This window comes from Heloderma suspectum, chromosome 1 (assembly GCF_057233095.1).
Source record: "Heloderma suspectum isolate Gila_16-S chromosome 1, 16-S_ref, whole genome shotgun sequence".
Classification (NCBI taxonomy): domain Eukaryota; kingdom Metazoa; phylum Chordata; class Lepidosauria; order Squamata; family Helodermatidae; genus Heloderma; species Heloderma suspectum.
This window is the reverse complement of record NC_139458.1, coordinates 83,949,352-83,970,907: the sequence shown is the minus strand read 5'-3', so window position 1 is coordinate 83,970,907 and position 21,556 is coordinate 83,949,352. Positions and strand designations below refer to the sequence as shown.

At 45.3% G+C, this 21,556-nt stretch overlaps 1 protein-coding gene across 1 annotated transcript in view; it reads right to left on the bottom strand.

Moving 5' to 3' along the window:
* Positions 1-21,556, bottom strand: part of CHST1 (carbohydrate sulfotransferase 1) — a 71,278-nt gene that overhangs the window by 2,300 nt on the left and 47,422 nt on the right. Inside the window, exon 3 of the mRNA XM_084827718.1 lies at positions 12,730-12,802. Within this exon, the coding sequence (XP_084683844.1) occupies positions 12,769-12,802 (34 nt within the window). The 3' untranslated portion in view covers positions 12,730-12,768. The remainder of the gene's footprint in view (positions 1-12,729; positions 12,803-21,556) is intronic.

Sequence of the window (21,556 nt, the reverse complement as noted above, 5' to 3'; positions counted from 1 at the left end):
CCCTCTTTAGGGCACAGGGAGAATGGTCAGCTCATGACTCTTACAGCCTGTTAGAAATCACTGTTTCGAACGCTATCCTGAGAAGCTTCTTCACCTCTGTCCCAAACCCTCAAACAGATAAGACATAAGAAAGCCATGATGGGGGTAGCAGTGCTGGAGGAGGTAATATTCAATCCTTGTCCCACGCCATTTTCCGTCTCTCTCCCTAACACATATACACACGTGCATGCACGCACACGCACACACGTGTGCACGTACGCACACGCACGCACACATGCCCTGAAGCTGATAGTAGTCCCACTAGGGAAATCAAGGCTGGTATATTCAGGGCCAACCCTACCATTAGGCAGAGTGAGTCAGCTGCTTAAGGCAGCAGGTGTCGAGAGGTGAAAAGCAGCAGAGAGGTGTTGGAGGGCAGAGCTGTGGCAGCCTGCCTTGCATCTTCTAAGCTAGCCTGCTGCCCTCAGGCGCAGTGGGGAACTATGTCCCCTCACAAATATCAAAGAATGGGGGTGAGTGCCATCTTGTCTGTCTTGGGTAGTAAAAGGTCTTGAATGGGCCCTGGGTATATTTGTCCCTCCTATCTTTCCCTCCCCCCACCCACTCCCTGACTCCAGCAGGCCTAATAGCAGCTTGGGGAGGGGCAGGGAGAGGCCATTTCAGTTGGGGAAACAGCACAAGGAACACCCCTCTCCTCCAGCACCACTGCCCTGATCCAATCCCAATCTTCCCTGCACCCCATGGCTGCTTTTAACCTTTCGAAAGACAATGGAAAATTCAATCATGGTTCTCTGATGGAGGGCTTTTCTACACAAGGCATGTATCGTGTGCTCATCATTTCCTACTCATGGTTGTTTACAGGCTCTTTAGATGATTACATAACCCTCCAGTTTCATTTCTGTGCCTAACCAGCACTTTCAGCGAGTTTTTTTACAGCAGGGAAAATACAGCAATTAATTGTAAAAGCAAAAGGAAGTGCGATTTCTTCTTGTGTATTTGTGCTATTCCACTATAGCACAGTGCCTCCTAGAGCTTATGTAGTGGAAAAGCAGGAAAGGAAACACTCTTTGTGTAGTACTCAGATCCTAAACCGAAAGCAGATACAGCTGATTAACAGCCTTGTGCAGAAGAGCTCAGAGATGTAACTTGGCCCTGCAGTTTTCTCCCTCCCTTTCCTAACACTGACATTAAGAAATGGCAGTTGAAATCTTTAAGAATAAAACCTGAGAGCAACTGCATTCAGGAGGGACTGATGGAAGAGAAATTATGAAAATGCAGGCAGGCTCAGAAGTGGCTAAAAGTCTTCCCTGTTGAGCTCATTGTCATTTTGATAATTCTCTTTACCTCGTACGCGAGTAAATGTTGCCCTGAAGTTAGCCACCCCTTGCTTTTCTCACACTGATAAGAAGCAAGTATGTTGACAGGGCACATAGAGACATGCCTTAAAAAGAGGACTCACAATCTGCGGCTTCAGGCAGGCTGACCACCTGAAGCGCTACTTGCAAGTTTATCTGATTAATGCTGGTTTGATATCTTATGTTTGGTTTTATGTTTAACAACGGAGTTGCAAAAACTGGTTCTAGGGAGGCAGCAAAGGAAATTTATGATGTCATACGTCCCCGCCAGTCAGGGCAGTACTCAGCTGGCTTTTGCCCCAGACATACAGAACTGGTTTTCCCTGAGCTCAGTCCTGGGGAGAAGATAGTGCATATAAATAAAACATGGCAAGTTCACTTCCACAGGAGCTCAGCCATTTCGAATGTGTTTATTTGGACACCCCCCTCGAAACCAACTGTTAACCCCAGCGAGAAACCCAGCAGGAGTCTTTAATTGCTCTTCTCTGCGCACTGAGAACCACTGAAGTAAAACAAAACAAAACACTGGTATTTTCACTGTAGAGTAAATGCTCACAATGAGGCACGAGTGGACTCTCCCCCCACCCCTCATCCCTCTCAGCTTAGAGAGGCAGAAAACGTCTTCCCCGTTGCTTATGTGAGCTGGTGCTGAAAACTTGATAGAAAGCTGCTTTGGAGGGCAGGGGGCTTGTAAGCCTAGGCCCCTCATACCAGAGGGACAAAGGTGCTGCCTTACATGGGGTCAGACCACTGGTCCATCCAGCTCAGGAAGGCAAGAGATCTCCAGGGGTCTTCCCCAGATTTCCCTGGAGATGCCAGGGATTGAACCTGGGCCCTTCTAGATGTATAGTGCTGTACCACTAAACCTCATGTGGGAGTGGGCTGCCATTATTCAGTGGTGTGGGTAGGGATGTCAGAGAATTCCGCCACAGATCTCGGGGAGGCCGAATGCCAGCGCATTCGGCCCCCCGAAATGGGTGGCAGAACGGTCTGCCACCCCCCCGCCCCCCCACCCGGGACGGGACTTACCTTGGGCGCATCTTCCTGGTGGCAGCAGCTCCGGCAGCGGTTCGGCGGTGGCTCGGCGGCGGCGGCTCTAGCGGCCGGTCTTCCGACCAGCCGCCGCCGCCGCCATTTCCAGTTAAAAAAACAAAAAAACAAAAAAACATGATAGGCTACGTAAAGATTTATGTAGCCTATCACGGCTACATTTTAAACAACACCGTGGTAGGCTATGTAAATGTTTACGTAGCCTATCACGGCTGATTTAAAAGAAAAAAAAAACATGCGCGTACGCAAATGGGGGTGCCCATGGGCGCCGCCATTTGCGTTCCTTATTTGGGCACGTCTTAGTCTACGTGAACATTTACATAGACTAAGACGGCGAAAATAAGGGGAACGCAAATAGCGTAGACGCTACGCTATTTGCGTTCCCCTTATTTTTGCCGTCTTAGTCTACATAAATGTTTACGTAGACTAAAACGTTCCAAAATAAGGAACGCAAATAGTGTAGACGCTACGCTATTTGCGTTCCCCTTATTTTCGCCGTCTTAGTCTATGTAAATGTTCACGTAGACTAAGACGTGCCCAAGACGTAAAAAATGTTTACGTAGACTAAGACGTACGCGCGTGTTTTTTTTTTCTTTTAAATCAGCCGTGATAGGCTACGTGATTTCGGGGGGCGGGACGGAGCGCCTCCCCCCCCCCCACGAATGTCACCCTTCAAAAAGGTAAGTGACTTTCATACATCCCTAGGTGCGGGAAAGGATGCTCACAGCAACTCATATATAATTTCACATGATCCTGAGCCAAGCCAGAGCACAGCAGCACGGCCTGGCTCCAGTCATGCCCTAATGCCATGGTAGCAATTCACCAGATGGGACTGGGTACTTCAGGAAAATGCACTGGGGTGGAGGGAGAGGTAGCTGCCCTGGCCCATCTGCCTTGTCTTTTATTTATCTGCTCTTCCTTCATCCCACATTTTTCCAGCTGGGGAAGTTTCAAACCAAAGCTTCAGCATTCAGATTAAGCAATGGAGAGTACTCCATGCTCTCCAGCAGTTTTCTTGAGGGAGGAAAGGGAAAGTGGGAGGTCACCTTTTTTTAAGGACATACCTCTGGTAAGGGGTCATTGCTGCATCTTCCAGTGTGCTCAGTTAGTTATTAGGGCATTGTTTATGTGTGAGGCATAAACATATCTGTGCTTCAATCAGGCACTCTATAATAGAACGTAGGGAAAACCACTAAACCATTCAGGTATGACCTCAATCATATCCCTTATTAATATACAGTGGAGGTGAGGAATAGATTTAAGAGATTAGACCTGATAGAGTGCCTGAGGAACTATGGCCAGAGGTCCGTAACATTGTTCAGGAGGCAGCAACTAAATCCATCCCAAAGAAAAAGAAATGCAAGACAGCAAAGTGGCTGTCTGATGAGGCTTTACAAGTAGCTGAAGAAAGAAGGGAAGTGAAAAGCAAGGGAGAAAGGGGAAGATATATCCAACTGAATGCAGAGTTCCAGAGAATAGCAAGGAGAGACAAGAAGGCCTTCTTAAATGAACAATGCAAAGAAATCGAGGAAAACAATACAATGGGAAAGACTAGAGATCTCTTCAAGAAAATCGGAGATATCAAGGGAACGTTTTGTGCAAAGACGGGCATGATAAAGGACCAAGAAGGCAGGGACCTAACAGAAGCAGATGAGATTAAGAAGAGGTGGAAAGAATACACAGAAGAACTCTACAGGAAAGATCTGAATGTCCCTGATAGCCATGATAGTGCACTCACTGAACTTGAGCCGGACATCCTCGAGAGTGAAGTCAAGTGGGCCTTAGGAAGCGTTACTAACAACAAAGCTAGCAGAGATGACAGTATTCCAGCTGAGCTATTTAAAATCTTAAAAGATGATGCTGTTAAAGTGCTGCACTCAATATGCCAACAAATTTGGAATACTCAACAGTGGCCACAAGACTGGAAAAAGTCAGTTTACATTCCAATTTCAAAGAAGGGCAATGCCAAAGAGTGTTCAAACTACCATACAATTGCGCTCATTTCACACGCCAGCAAGGTTATGCTCAAAATCCTACAAGCTAGGCTTCAGCAGTATGCGAACCAAGAACTAGCGGAAGTACAAGCTGGGTTTCGAAGAGGCAGAGGTAGAGATCAAATCGCCAACTTTCGCTGGATCATGGAGAAAGCAAGAGAATTCCAGAAAAACGCCTATTTCTGCTTCATTGACTATGCTAAAACCTTTGATTGTGTGGATCACAACAAACTGTGGCAAATTCTGAAAGAGATGGGGGTACCAGACCACCTTACCTGTCTCCTGAGAAACCTGTATGCGGGTCAAGAAGCAACAGTAAGAACCAGTCATGGAACAACCGATTGGTTCAAAATTGGGAAAGGAGTACGACAAGGCTGCATATTGTTGCCCTGCTTATTTAACTTATATGCAGAGTACATCATGAGAAACACCGAGTTGGATGAATCACAGGTCGGAATTAAAATTGCCGGGAGAATTATCAACAACCTCAGATACGCAGATGATACCACCCTAATGGCAGAAAGCGAAGAGGATCTACAGAGCCTCTTGTTGAGGGTGAAAGTGGAGAGTGCAAAAGCTGGTTTGAGACTCAACATTAAAAAACCTAAGATCATGGCATCTGGCCCCATCACTTCCTGGCATATGGAAGGGGAAGAAATGGAAGGAGTGACAGATTTTATTTTCTTGGGCTCCAAGGTCACCACAGATGGTGACTGTAGCCATGAAATTAAAAGACACTTGCTCCTTGGGAGGAAAGCTATGGCAAACCTAGACAGCATAGTAAGAAGCAGAGACATCACCTTGCTGACAAAGCTCTGTCTAATCAAAGCTATGGTTTTCCCAGTAGCAATGTATGGCTGTGAGAGCTGGACTATAAAGAAGGCTGAGCGCCGAAGAATTGATGCGTTTGAACTGTGGTGCTGGAGAAGACTCTTACGAGTCCCCTGGACTGCAAGGAGGTCAAATCAGTCAATCCTAAAGGAAATCAACCCTGACTGCTCATTGGAAGGACAGATACTGAAGCTGAAGCTCAAATATTTTGGCCAGCTAATGCGAAGAGAAAACTCTCTGGAAAAGACCCTGATGCTGGAAAAGACTGAAGGCAAAAGGAGAAGGGGACGGCAGAGGATGAGATGGCTAGATAGCATCACCGATGCAATGAATATGGACTTGAGCACACTCCGGGAGAGAGTGCAGGACAGGAAGGCCTGGCATGCTATGGTCCATGGGGTCACGAAGACTCGGACACCACTGAACGACTGAACAACATAATAGAAACCTAAAACTATCGTTGGTGAGAATGTGTTGATTTTCATGACTAAATCTTGCCTCACAACATGCAACAACGTTCACACACAGCACAAGTAATGTGAGAGAGATTCAAAGGCGTTTTTTAAGTGTTGGTCCTAGTGTTGGAGGGGGGAAGAGGGATGCCACTTGGTGCTCTGCTTTAGGCAGCAGAATGTTTTGGGGCGGCATTGGTCTTAAAGAATCCAGGGTTCCAGTTAGGGTTGTCCATTTCTGGTGATCAGAGTTCCCCTCCATATTTTTCTTCCAGGCATTTCGGCTTGAGAAATGTCACCCAGTTGAAACTGACCCATACCATACTGACTCTTTAGCGCTGCCATCTAGAGCACCCTTAGAGCTAGAAGCATGAATGATTGACTTAGACAAGCATCAATTCTTCACCAATAAAACATAAGTAATTTGCTTTGGGGTTTTGGTGGTTGCCTCCCCTACCCACACCCCCTTTGGGGCATGGATTTGTTTTGCGGTGTACTGCAGAAGATATTAAGCCTTCTGTTTTAGAGACAATAAACTTTTAAGATCTAACCCCTCTGTTGTGTTTGATCCTTGTCTCCAGCTAGAGGAAATAAGCAGGAAAATCCCATTGTCTCCACACAGCAGACAGCGTGGGTGGGTAGCCTTGCTGCAGGGGGGATAGCTAAGCTGCAAAGGGATAGGGATTTAATCATCACTTTGTAATGATTAAATGCAGATATTTTGCAGTTGAGCACTAGCAAGGTTGAGAGAATTTTAAAAAATGGGGTATGTGTGTGTGCTAGGAACTGGTGGTGCACTGGTGAGGAAGTATGGTAGGGACCTTGCTTTTTACCCTTCCTCTTCTTTTTAAAGGACTGTGTGAGTGTTCCCAACTTTGTGAGCTATGGTGAAGGAGCTGTCAGCCTCTAAATATTTTTTTAAAATTATATTTAAAACATTACATTTGCAAAATGGTGTATAGAGAAGAGGGCAATGGCCTGCATCACCAGTGATAATGTCACTCCACCTTCCTGGTGCCCTCCAGGTGTTTTGGACTTCAACTCCCATCAGCTGCTGCCAGCATGGACAATTGTCTGAGATTCTGGGAGTTGTAGTCCTAAACACCGGGAGGACACTAGGCTGCAGAAGGCTGTCATAACTCATAAACACGGTCCACTAGGTGCCCGTGACATTTGTGCAACTGCACTTGTGCATATGGACGTGGGGATTTTTAAAAACATGATGCGGCCCGATTCACCAAGAAACCAGAAGGAAAGCTTGGGCAGCTTTCTCCATCCTGGTGCGCTCCAGATAGGTTGGACAAAAACTCCCAGCATTCCTAGCCAGCCTGGGAGTTGTGGCTAGGGCTAGGGCTGCACTAAATGCTCTTCTGTTTCAGTTTTCAAAGTGAAAGCCGTGATCGTGGGGGGATGAAATGCCCACTGCCTCAAACTTAATGCTGTCTTTGCTGTTGCTAGCAGGGCACAGCCACTGTTCCCCCTCACTGCTATTGCTCTGGTGCCATCACCCCTTGCATATTTTTACTCAAGTAATCTCAGCCATTCAGGTATCATGTTGTGAACATGATGACATCACAACATTACATAGCAATTCAGATTTGGCTACTTAAAGACATCACTGAAGGCAAACAAAGCCAGTGTGTAGGGAGGACTATGGTTCCTGGATCAGATTTGTCCGTGCTCTGGACAGGTGGACACTTCCGCCTCATTTCAGAGGAGCTGCTGAAACACTTCGTCATGATTGCCTCTCTTTCCTATCAGCCCTCATTGTGGTTGATGATTGCCCCCAATTGCTCTTACTCCTTATCTTAAGGATACTTCATATGTAAAGCCAATGTCCCCCTGGTTCTTAATTTCTGGCCACCATGCTGCTATGTTTCTCATATGGCTGCCCCTACCCCCCGCCCCCAGAACATTCTGCATTCTTAAAGCTTGGATGCCGTTAACATGAGTTACAGGATGAAAGTTACGATGGGCTATTTAGCATTTCGCTATTCCACCATAAAGCAGGCCAATCCAGCCAATAAAAGTTTTCTAACAACCCTATTACTGAGTAATGTCTACAGGAAAGTGCCTGCTAAAGGATTAATTTGCTTGAGTAAATAATAATGGGCCAATCAAGTAATTTATTTACTGCAGAACAGAATCTGCACAAGCTGCCTCAGTAGCCAACGGCAGTGGGTTGGATCCAGACAAAGTTAGCCATGCTTTAGTCCCATTGAAATCAATGGCCTGGGCCCAGACAATATTAACTCTAGGCTGGTGGCTAACATTCCCTTCCAGGCAGGGTGATTGAGAGAGTGGTGGCCAGCCAACTCCAGTCACTCTTGGGTGAAGGTCATTATCTAGATTCATGTCAACTGGGTTTCAGGCCTTGATTTGGGACAGAAATTGCCTTGGTGACTCTATGAAATGAGCTTTGTTGATTCCCCTTGACCTCTCAGCAGTTTTCGATACCTTTGACCATGGTATCCTTCTGGATAGGCTGTCTGAGTTGGGTGTGGGAATCATTGCTTGGTGGTGATTCCACTTCTTGTTGGATGGCCATTTCCAGAAGGTGGCACTGGGAGATTATTACTTAACCCCTTGGCAGTCTTGTTTTGGAGTCCCACAGGGTTCTATTCTTTCTCCCATGCTTTTTAATATTTACATGAAACTGCTCGGAGAGATTATCCTGATATTTGGTCCAGAAGTGCTTATTGATCCAGTGCTGCTATTGCCTGCTTTTATCAGCTTCGGCTGATATGACAGCTGCAGCCTCACATCAATGGAGATAGCTTGGCCACAATTATCCATGCTCTAGTAACCTCCTGTGTTGTATGCTTTTTTGCACCATAACTGCTTTTATATGGACTGTGCATGACCATACACAGCTGAGAGTTTCCTGTGCCTTCTACATGGACTGGCTAGGAATTGGTATAAAATGCACAATCACTATTAAGGGGCTTGCACAGATCACATCCATTCAGGTGTTTTAAAGAATGCTATCTATGTATCTATCTATCTATCTATCTATCCAGTAAAGTTTTTACTAGTCAGTAAAAACAAGATCTGGAGCTGAATGTGGCTCAGATCATGAGCTTCTTATTGCAAAATTTCGGCTTACATTGAAGAACGTAGGGAAAACCACTAAACCATTCAGGTATGACCTAAATCATATCCCTTATGAATACACAGTGGAGGTGAGGAATAGATTTAAGAGATTAGACCTGATAGACAGAGTGCCTGAGGAACTATGGATGGAGATCCGTAACATTGTTCAGGAGGCAGCAACTAAATCCATCCCAAAGAAAAAGAAATGCAAGACAGCAAAGTGGCTGTCTGATGAGGCTTTACAAGTAGCTGAGGAAAGAAGGGAAGCGAAAAGCAAGGGAGAAAGGGGAAGATATATCCAACTGAATGCAGAGTTCCAGAGAATAGCAAGGAGAGACAAGAAGGCCTTCTTAAATGAACAATGCAAAGAAATCGAGGAAAACAATACAATGGGAAAGACTAGAGATCTGTTCAAGAAAATCGAAGATCTCAAGGGAACATTTTGTGCAAAGACGGGCGTGATAAAGGACAAAGAAGGCAGGGACCTAACAGAAGCGGATGAGATTAAGAAGAGGTGGAAAGAATACACAGAAGAACTCTACAGGAAAAATCTTAATGTCCCTGACAGCCATGATAGTGCGGTCATTGAACTTGAGCCGGACATCCTAGAGAGTGAAGTCAGGTGGGCCTTAGGAAGCATTACTAACAACAAAGCTAGCAGAGATGACAGTATTCCAGCTGAGCTATTTAAAATCTTAAAAGATGATGGTGTTAAAGTGCTGCACTCAATATGCCAACAAATTTGGAACACTCAACAGTGGCCACAAGACTGGAAAAGGTCAGTTTACATTCCAATTCCAAAGAAGGGCAATGCCAAAGAATGTTCAAACTACCGTACAATTGCGCTCATTTCACATGCCAGCAAGGTTATGCTCAAAATCCTACAAGCTAGGCTTCAGCAATATGTGAACCAAGAACTACCAGAAGTACAAGCTGGGTTCTGAAGAGGCAGAGGCAGAGATCAAATCGCCAACATTCGCTGGATCATGGAGAAAGCAAGAGAATTCCAGAAAAACGTCTATTTCTGCTTCATTGACTATGCTAAAGCCTTTGGTTGTGTGGATCACAACAAACTATGGCAAATTCTGAAAGAGATGGGAGTACCAGACCACCTTACCTGTCTCCTGAGAAACCTGTATGAGGGTCAAGAAGCAACAGTAAGAACTGGACATGGAACAACCGATTGGTTCAAAATTGGGAAAGGAGTACGACAAGGCTGTATATTGTCGCCATGCTTATTTAATTTATATGCAGAGTACATCATGAGAAACACCAGGTTGGATGAATCACAGGTCGGAATTAAGACTGCCGGGAGAATTATCAACAACCTCAGATACACAGACGATACCACCCTAATGGCAGAAAGCGAAGAGGATCTAAAGAGCCTCTTGTTGAGGGTGAAAGTGGAGAGTGCAAAAGCTGGTTTGAAACTCAACATTAAAAAACCTAAGATCGTGGCATCTGGCCCCATCACTTCCTGGCATATAGAAGGGGAAGAAATGGAAGGAGTGACAGATTTTATTTTCTTGGGCTCCAAGATCACCACAGACGGTGACTGTAGCCATGAAATTAAAAGACGCTTGCTCCTTGGGAGGAAAGCTATGGCAAACCTAGACAGCATAGTAAGAAGCAGAGACATCACCCTGCCAACCAAGGTTTGTATAATCAAAGCTATGGTTTTCCCAGTAGCAACGTATGGCTGTGAGAGCTGGACTATAAGGAAGGCTGAGCGCTGAAGAATCAATGCTTTCCAACTGTGGTGCTGGAGAAGACTCTTACGAACCCCCTGGACTGCAAGGAGGTCAAATCGGTCAATCCTAAAGGAAAGCAACCCTGACTGCTCATTGGGAGGACAGATACTGAAGCTGAAACTCAAATATTTTGGCCACCTAATGCGAAGAGAAAAGTCACTGGAAAAGACCCTGATGCTGGGAAAGATTGAAGGCAAAAGGAGTAGGGGACGGCAGAGGATGAGATGGCTAGATAGCATCACTGATGCAATGAATATGGACTTAAGCACACTCCGGGAGAGAGCGGAGGACAGGAAGGCCTGGCGTGCTATGGTCCATGGGGTCACGAAGAGTCGGACACGACTGAACGACTGAACAACAACAACAAATCTGTCTGTCTGTCTGTCTGTCTGTCTATCATCTATCTATCTCTCCATCCATCAGTATTTGCAGGGAACTTCCTTCTGCTTCATTCTCTTGCATAGTTGCCAGCTCCATCTCTCTCTTGACAGCAGGTGTGATTTATAAGGCTCTACTCATTTTTCCACAAGCCTAGAGGAGAAACCACCAAACTCATTTTTCTGCTGACCTTTGCAGCCATTCCCACTTGAAATGGGTTTCGATACTCCAGGCTGGTGTGGGGGGGGGGATACCTTGTGAAGCACCTCCAACAAGATGGGCACACACCACAGCCAGCAATTGATGCTTCTGCCCTTTCAAAGGCCACTGAAGAAAAATTAACGGGACTGTGGAGTCTCCCATCTCTACTTTTAGGTTTCCCTATGAACAGTTAGTACCACCTCCTAAAATCGTCCTGCCTGCAAGGATGTTGCTCACAGGCCCAGGCTCAATATTGGATTTTTGTTATGAGGTTTGTCCCAAGTCCAAGTGGAAATTGCTCCTCAAGACAGAGGGTGAGACCCTATGGCAGTCTAACTGTGCTCTTTTATGGGCCATTTGGAGACCTCCAGGATGCTCTGCCCAACCAATGATGCTCTCGTTAGAACATCCAGTTGCCTTCTAACACTCGTCAACTCTGAGCAGCAATTGACTTCTTGGACTGCAGCTCAGAGCCAGTCTCTTTCATTCCTTTCACCTTGGGGATTGGTGACCCCCTGGTGAGTTTCCCACCTGCCAGCTGTCCCATGGAACAGCAATCAACATGCGGCTGGACACCATGTAGAGGCTGTCTCCCCCTCCCTCACTAGGGATGTATGGACTGTGTGTAAAATCCTCTCTGTCTGTGTTTTGCAGATGGTCAGGCGCCTTTTCTGTCATCCGCTCACAGAAGGATGCGATTTTTTTCATCAAGTGGAAAAATACACACATAGTTAGGGATGGCGGAGAATTCCGCCACGGATTTCAGTGAGGCCAAATGCACTGGCATTCGGCCCCTGAAATCCATGGCGGAATGGCCTGCCACCCCCCGCCCCCCCTGCGGATTCCCCCCGGGACGAGGCGTACCTGGGGCGGATGTTCCGGACGGCGGCAGCTCCGGTGGCGGTTCCGGCAGCACCAGCAGCGGCTGGTCTTTCGACCGGCTGCCACGGCCGCCATTGCCATCTGCCCTTTGCCGTGATAGGCTATGTAAGTATTTACGTAGCCTATCACGGCAAGCCAAGAAAAAAAAACCCCGCATACGCAAATGGCGGCGGCTACAGCGGCCACCATTTGCGTTCCCTTTTTTTTGCAGTTTTAGCCTACGTAAATATTTACATAAGCTAGTACGGCGAAAAAAAGGGCAATGCAAATAGCGTAGTGGGCACTATTTGCATTCCTTTTTTTTTGCCGTAATAGCTTACGTAAATATTTACATAGGCTAAAATGGTGGGGGGGGAAGGAAAGCAAATGGCTCCCACTACGCCATTTGCGTTGCCTTTTTTTTCGCCGTAATAGCTTACGTAAATATTTATGTAAGCTAAAACTGTGGAAAAAAAGGGAACGCAAATGGCGGCCGCCGTAGTCGCCGCCATTTGCGTACACGGGGGGTTTTTTTCTTCCAGAAGGAAGGTTGCCCAGCGGCAGGATTTCCAGCTGCAGGCGGCCCCGGCCGGCAGCTCTGTGGAATCTCTGCGGAGCGGAGCCATCCGGAGAAGGATTTGGGGGGGAGGTGCAGAGCGCCTCCCCCCCCCACCGTGAATCGCCTCATCGAAAAGGTAAGTGACTTTCGTACATCCCTACACATAGTTACGTAAGAGGTTTGGTAACAATTTACATAATTTACCTTGGTACGTAATATGTAGTGGATTCTCCCCCATTCCATTCAACTTTTCCTCAGCAGAAACTTGCATATTTTCCTACAAGTAAATAGGCATAAATTTCAGGAAAGTAGAAAAAACATCCAAAAGTCCACAGACTCTGCACGGCCTGAGGGAGTCACTCCACAGCAGATTCCACAGGTTACATTCTAAGAAATCTGAGCTCATTTTAGTCTGTCTTGAATTTATCCAGCATCCCTACCCCTAACTCCATTGCAGTAGCTGCCACTGAGATTGACTGTGGCAGGAATAAACTACTTCTGTGATCTCGTCAACTCACATGATGAGTTTTGTTTCATACAGCTGAGCAGGGCAGTGGCAAATGTGCCATAAGGATGCCATTCCCCATGGTGAAGGTAAAATCTTGCCTGGCTTTAACTCTGACCTGGAAGACTATCTAGTCCAGCCTTTCCCAATCTGGTGCCCTACAGATGTGTTGGACTACAACTCCCATCACCCCAGCCAGGACACCAAGTTAGGGAAGGCTGATTTAGTCCAACCCATTACACTGAGCCATGACCTCCTGACTGTGTCCAAACAACATCTCTCTTATTATAGTGTGTCAGAAGCAAAAACAAGACCAAACAAGGTGTCTAAGACAAGTGTACAATAAAACAAAGGCAGATAGTTACTCTTTCAAGTAGAAGAGCTAGGTGACATGCTACAAGGGAAGGCAAGTTGGCCTCCAGGCAAGTTGGCCAGGTGGAAATTATTTCCCAATCCCCGCATGGAGACCAGACTTTGAATTATGAATGTGCGAATCAGCAAAACCCAAGGTCATTGAGATGCTCTGACCTTGAAGCTCATCCTGACTTGTGTTAGTATCAGACTGTGAGTGTTGTTGTTTTCCTGCACATTTTCCAAAATGTAAGCATCAACTGCGCACATTTTTCAAATATACACATTTATCAAACTTATTTTGTTGTGTGAATGACATTGCATGCTTGGAAATGTATGTACTATACACTGTCGATTGTGTTCAGGTCCATGTTCTGTTCCAGGAGGTGGGTTGGATAAATTCTGTTCAGAAATGAACTGAAACAAAATTCTCACCCATTCCTACTTTCAATGTGCGAGGCACCCTATTCAATAGTCCTCTCAGACTATTCTCTTCATTCTTGCATGTATTCATTTTTTTACAGGCTTTTTTCAATTCAACTACTGAATTGAAATTGAGTTAACTAGTACCTGAACAACATAGTCTATACTAGGCTGCCACAATTTGTGACCCACAAAGATGAATGCTGCCTATCAGTCCATCAAGGGCTGAATAAATCTGTGTTCCTAGGACTGCAAAAAAAAAAAGGGGGGGAGAGAATTGTCAACATGTATTTGCATGCGACTTTTATGAAAGATAAATATTTATCGGAAAATTTAACTTAAGTACAAATCAAATGTGCAGAGGCAGACAAAGAAATCTATGCTTCATCATGTGTGGCTTTAGGCATGGCTAATTTGTCATTTCCTTTCCAACTGGCAAAGAGTATCACTGGGTTGCTAGATAAGTGTGGTTCATAACAGGTTGTTTTCAGCATAGAACACACACACACACACACCACCACCACCACCATTTAGAAGGGAGGCAGGCAAGCAAATAGCCACTAATACTGCTGGGGAAACAATTATTTCAGTTTGGGAATTACTTTTTGTCATGCTGTAACTTACTGTATAAACTTGGAGTTGGACAGCGGTTAAAGGTATATTGTATGGAAGGATGGCAGCACCTGAGCTGTGGTGTGTGGGGGGGATGGAACGGGGATCCCCCAAATTGGGTAGAGGGACCTTTTGTGAGCAGAGCTCTTCCATTAACATAAGGTAGATCCTAGATCCAACCCCATTAATACAGAAGGCAACAAGGAATACATTTTCTGTTTGACAGAAAACCAATGCCCTTGTTCTTCTCTGGGAATTAAAGAAACGTCACACCTTTAATCCAGGGGTGGGGAACCGTTTTCACCTTGAGTGCTGCATTCCTTCATGGACAGCCTTCATGGGGCTGCAATCCAGTGATGGTCAAGGGCCAAAGCCACATCCACACCCTATCCAAACACTCTCCATCCCATTCACACCCATGCAGATACACACATTCATACACATAACGCACAAATTAAGATGCCCCCCACACACACACTGTGCAGCAATTACACTTCAAAAAAGCCACCCATTGACTCAAGTTCCATGCCAGGTGGGATTGCTGCAGGCAGGCTGAAGAGGAGGGGTTGTGGGCTGGTTGGGCTCCATCTGGCCTGTGGCCGGCCAGTTCTTCACCCCACCTTAAACATTTGCATGCTTCCTATTACTTCCAACCTCTCTTTCTAACACTCTTTCCAGTGCAACACAACAAACCCCAAATCTTCTGGCATATTGCAGGTTTTAAGGCCAGAGAACAGTTCTTGCCTTCACCAATCCCATCATTGATCACTCTCAATATATATTTGTAACCCTGATCTCTAACCAAGATCTCCCTTCCCGGTTAGCTGTTCTCCAGATGCCTCCTTCTGTTATCCACCAACCAGAGATTTGATTCCATAGTCAATGTCCAAACAAGCAGTCAATACACATTTGAACTGAAGTTTTAAATGAACACATTAGGTTGCATTCAGGATCTGCCTTCCAAAGATGGAAGGGCTCTATCCACACCACACCACAGCTCACCCCATTGATCAAGGTCCCACCAACTCTGTAGTATTTTCAAAGGGATGGAGAGGCTGCCATGAGGAGGATGGTGTGGGGAAGTCAGCTTCAACCAGCCCAGTTGCCACACCTAAATCTGGCTCTAACCCATTGGCTCCAAGTCCTACAATGTTGGAACTCCAAATATGGAAAGAGGAGTCTGCCTGTGGGCTGCCAAGCTTACGTCACATCACCAAAAATGCTACTATGGAACACAATTTTCCTCCCTGCACACACATGTACAGGCATATGGGTGTTACAGGGCATGGGGTTTTATACTGGAAGCTCTCCCATCCCCTTTCCTCCTGCTAGGGAGAAGAAACACAGTCCAGGCAGCCTTTTCTATTCCACTGCTTAGCCCCATTCCAAAACATGCTCCCAGTCACGGGGCGGGGGTGTGTGTGTTGTTCTATTGAAAGAACAGGGGTGCTCCCAGGGGTTGGGTTTGGGGGGGGCAAAAAGCAGCCAAGAGGGAGTCACTTGGAGCAGGAAAATAGCGTAGGGTCCTGATGTGGATCAGGATTGTTGTTTTTTCTCCACCCCAAAATAAATATGGCCAGATTAAATGTGCTTCTTTAAATATATGACTAACTTCACATGTATTTCGGCCCCTAGTTGAGTTTTATAACTGATCTTCACAGAAAAGCAGGGGTTACACACTCTACAGCTTATTATCACTTTAATTTCCATTCAAGTCTCTTGGCTTCCCTCAAAGAATCTTGAGAAATCTACTTCGATATGACACAAGATGTAGTGATTGCTGCAATGCACGCAACCTGGTTTAAAAAGGAATTAGACCAATTCATGGAGGATAAGCCTAGTCATGCTGGCTGTATATTACCTCCAGTATCAGAGGCAGCATCCTCTGAATACCAATTATTTGGGAATACAAGCAGGAGGGTAGTATTGTGCTCATGTCCTGCTAATTTATTTGTCAGGTATGTATACTGCCCAACTGGGAAATGCCCTCAAGGCGGTTTCCACTGCTTGTGGGCTGCCTGTGGGCATCTGGTTGGCCATTGTGGGAACAGAATGCTGGTCTAGGAAGGCCTTTAGTCTGATCTAGCACAGCTTCTCTTATTTTCTTACAATAAGGATACTGAGAATTCTCTGTTAGAGACCTAACCCAGCTCACAAACTATAACTCCCAGGGTCCCATGTGGAAAGGGGCTTCCTGTTAAGTTATTAAAATCTATAGTGTAGATCCCCTTCATGGATCACTACCTTGTTGTGGTGAAGGGGCTTGCGTAACTCAGTGAAGCCATAAGCTATGCCATGCAGGGCCACCCAAGACAGACAGGTCATGGTGGAGAGTTCTGACAAAATGTGGTCCACTGGAGAAGGAAATGGCAACCCACTCCAGTATTCTTGCCAAGAAAACCCATGGAACATTTCACAAGGCTAAAAGATATGACGCCGGAGGATGAGCCCCTCAGGTCGGAAAGTGTCCAATATGCTACTGGGGAAGAGCAGAGGATATTTCCAAGTAGCACCAGAAAGAGTGAAGCGGCTGGGCCAAAGTCGAAAGGACACTCAGCTGTGGATGTGTCTGGTGGTGAAAAGAAAATCCGATGCTGTAAAGAACAATATTGTTTAGGAACCTGGAATGTAAGGTCAATAAATCAAGGTAAGCTGGAGGTGGTCAAACATGAGATGGCAAGATTGAACATCGACATCTTGGGAATCAGTGAACTAAAATGGACAAGCATGGGCGAATTTAATTCAGCTGACGTGACCATTATATCTAGTACTGTGGGCAAGAATCCCTTAGAAAAAATGGAGTAGCACTCAGAGTCAACAAAAGCGTGGGAAAAGCAGTACCAGGGTACAATCTCAAAAACAATAGAATGATCTCAGTATGAATCCAAGGCAAACCATTCAACATCACAGTAATTCAAGTCTATGCCCCAACCACTGAGGCCAAAGAAGCTGAGGTTGATTAGTTCTATGAAGACCTACAACACCTTCTAGAACTAACACCAAAAAAAGATGTCCTCTTCATCATAGGGGATTGGAATGCTAAAGTAGGAAGTCAAGAAATCACCGGGATAACAGGCAAGCATGGCCTTGGTGTACAAAATGAAGTACAAAGGCTAATAGAGTTTTGCCAAGAGAACACGCTGATCATAGCGAACACGCTTTTCCAACAGCACAAGAGGCGACTTTACACATGGACATCACCAGATGGTCAATATCGAAATCAGACTGATTATGTACTTTGCAGCCAAAGATGGAGGAGCTCTATACAGTCAGTAAAAACAAGACCTGGAGCTGACTGTGGCTCAGATCATGAGCTCCTTGTTGCAAAATTTCAGCTTAAATTGAAGAATGTAGGGAAAACCACTAAACCATTCAGGTATGACCTAAATCATATCCCTGATGAATATACAGTGGAGGTGAGGAATAGATTTAAGGGATTAGACCTGATAGACAGAGTGCCTGAGGAACTATGGACGGAGGTCCACAACATTGTTCAGGAGGCAGCAACTAAATCCATCCCAAAGAAAAAGAAATGCAAGACAGCAAAGTGGCTGTCTGATGAGGCTTTACAAGAAGCTGAGGAAGGAAGGGAAGCAAAAAGCAAGGGAGAAAGGGGAAGATATATCCAACTGAATGCAGAGTTCCAGAGAATAGCAAGGAGAGATAAGAAGGGCTTCTTAAATTAACAATGCAAAGAAATCGAAGAAAACAACAGAATGGGAAAGACTAGAGATCTTTTCAAGAAAATTGGAGATATCAAGGGAACGTTTTGTGCAAAGATGGGCATGATAAAGGACAAAGAAGGCAGGGACCTAACAAAAGCAGATGAGATTAAGAAGAGGTGGCAAGAATACACAGAAGAACTATACAGGAAAGGTCTGAATGTCCCTGATAGCCATGATAGTGCGCTCACTGAACTTGAGCCAGACATCCTAGAGAGTGAAGTCAAGTGGGCCTTAGGAAGCATTACTAACAACAAAACTAGCGGAGATGACAGTATTCCAGCTGAGCTATTTAAGATCCTAAAAGATGAAGCTGTTAAAGTGCTGCACTCAATATGCCAACAAATTTGGAACACTCAACAGTGGCCACAAGACTGGAAAAGGTCAGTTTACATTCCAATTCCAAAGAAGGGCAATGCCAAAGAGTGTTCAAACTACCGTACAATTGCTCTCATTTCACATGCCAGCAAGGTTATGCTCAAAATCCTACAAGCTAGGCTTCAGCAGCATGTGAACAGAGAACTACTGGAAGTACAAGCTGGGTTTCGAAGAGGCAGAGGAACTAGAGATCAAATAGCCAACATTCGCTGGATCATGGAGAAAGCAAGAGAATTCCAGAAAAACGTCTATTTCTGCTTCATTGACTATGCTAAAGCCTTTGATTGTGTGGATCACAACAAACTGTGGCAAATTCTGAAAGAGATGGGAGTACCAGACCACCTTACCTGTCTCCTGAGAAACCTGTACGAGGGTCAAGAAGCAACAGTAAGAACCAGACATGGAACAACCGATTGGTTCAAAATTGGGAAAGGAGTACGACAAGGCTGCATATTGTCGCCCTGCTTATTTAACTTATATGCAGAGTACATCATGAGAAACACCGGGTTGGATGAATCACAGGTCGGAATTAAGATTGCCGGGAGAATTATCAACAACCTCAGATACGCAGATGATACCACCCTAATGGCAGAAAGCGAAGAGGATCTAAAGAGCCTCTTGTTGAGGGTGAAAGTGGAGAGTGCAAAAGCTGGTTTGAAACTCAACATTAAAAAAACCTAAGATCATGGCATCTGGCCCCATCACTCCCTGGCATATAGAAGGGGAAGAAATTGAAGCAGTGACAGATTTTATTTTCTTGGGCTCCAAGATCACCGTAGACGGTGACTGTAGCCCTGAAATTAAAAGACGCTTGCTCCTTGGGAGGAAAGCTATGGCAAACCTAGACAGCATAGCAAGAAGCAGAGACATCACGTTGCCGACAAAGGTCCGTCTAATCAAAGCTATGGTTTTCCCAGTAGTAACGTATGGCTGTGAGAGCTGGACTATAAGGAAGGCTGAGCGCCAAAGAATTGATGCCTTTGAACTGTGGTGCTGGAGAAGACTCTTACGAGTCCCTTGGACTGCAAGGAGGTCAGATCAGTCAATCCTAAAGGAAATCAACCCTGACTGCTCATTGCAAGGACAGATACTGAAGCTGAAGCTCAAATATTCTGGCCACCTAATGTGAAGAGAAAACTCCCTGGAAAAGACCCTGATGCTGGGAAAGATTGAAGGCAAAAGGAGAAGGGACGGCAGAGGATGAGATGGCTAGATAGCATCACCGATGCAATGAATATGAACTTGAGCACACTCCGGGAGAGAGCGGAAGACAGGAAGGCCTGGCGTGCTATGGTCCATGGGGTCACGAAGAGTCGGACATGACTTAACGACTGAGCAACAACATAGTGTAGATACACCCACATTGTTTCTTGAAAGCAATTTCAATATTGTTTAATCATCTGGCTTCCTGTAAACAACTCAAGCAATTATATTGGGAGGGAATACTTTATGAGAGATCCATAGCCCTCATAGGACTAGCTCCCAGCTTTATAATTTTTGTGAACTGCCCAGAGAGCTTCAGCTATTGGGTAGTATAGTAAGGAAATAAATTAATACATAAATTTCCTTTCTTGAGATCTTAGACAGTAGAGGCTAGAATCTTGTTTAAATTTGCAGGGTTGGATACAGGATCTGCCTCCTTCAGGAGGAAGGGCTCTGCTCATGGAAGGTCCCTCTTCCTGATTTGCGGGGGGGGGGGACCCTCCATCCACACATCTCACTTCATTCAGCATGGTCTCCTGACTTTCTGCCATGGGAAGGAGGGGGCAGGTAAGCCCACTTCCACTAGTGCAGTTGATCAGGCTTAAATGTGGATCCAACCTGTGTTGTGCATTTGTCCCCAAGTTTCTTGCAGGGCTGCAAGGAATTACTTCAGATGACTGCTGAAAACAGAGTGGGAAGAAGCAAGGCAACTGCTGAATGCAGAGGTGAACTCGCCCTTTCGACAGTGACAGAACAAATGGGGGAATTAAAAAATAAATAAATATGAACATATGAAACTGTCTTATACAAAGTCAGGCTCCTGGTCCCCTCTATGCCAGCATTGTCTCATATTGCTGGCTGCAACTCTCCAAGGTTTCAAGCAGAGGTCTCTGCCAACCCTGCTGCATCAGATTCTTAAATTGGATATGCTGGGGATTGAACCTGGGCCACTATGCATGCAGGTATATGCTCTCCCACTGAGCTACAAGGCCTCCCCTACTCAGCTTGGTGGTTCCAGCCAAGACAAAAATGCCAAGCTATGTGGGGGAAAGCCTTCTTGAGCAGGTGGAGACTACTGAGCTCTCTCATAACTGCTCTTGATATATTTATTATTTATTTATCAACAATATTTATATCATGCTTCTCATCTGAATATCAATTTAACTAGTTTGAATTTATTCCAAGGATGTTAAAATGCATGCGGATCGTGGAACTGCCATTACTTTACCACGTTGTCACTCACAATCAGATAACCTGCACCACCATCATTCTTCCTCTTCCCATCTTTGGATCTTCAAAGGTGCAGCAGCCACATCCTTCCCACTCTGCCCACCACAGCACATAATGGTTTTCCCATCTGTCCTGAGTTGAGGAAAATGGTCTGGCCATTCATTGAGCCTGGCCTGGTGAATTTCACCCTCCAGGAACAATTGATTCTATTGAATTCTTTATTTGCAGAAAACACAATAAAGCATTAGGTTTTGTTGTTGCTATTCAGCAAACCATTTTCTTCCTTTTTCTATTTTCTCTTTTTGGCACGAAGAAATGTCATAGGTGTTACTAAACAAACCATGGATCAGCGACCAGCCTGATAACATGACTCAGACATATCAAAACAAGATTAAAAACAAGGAGATTATTCCACATTCAGCTAACAGTAAAACCTGCTCATAATCAGGAGGAGTTAGGTGGGAGGTGACAACACTATTCATAAATTAGACATATATATATATATATATATATATATATATATATATATAGTTACCTCTTACATTGTAAAAGTAAACAGTGCAAAAGTATAATCCCTCAGGTTCCCTTCAGTGTGGAAAGCCTGAGG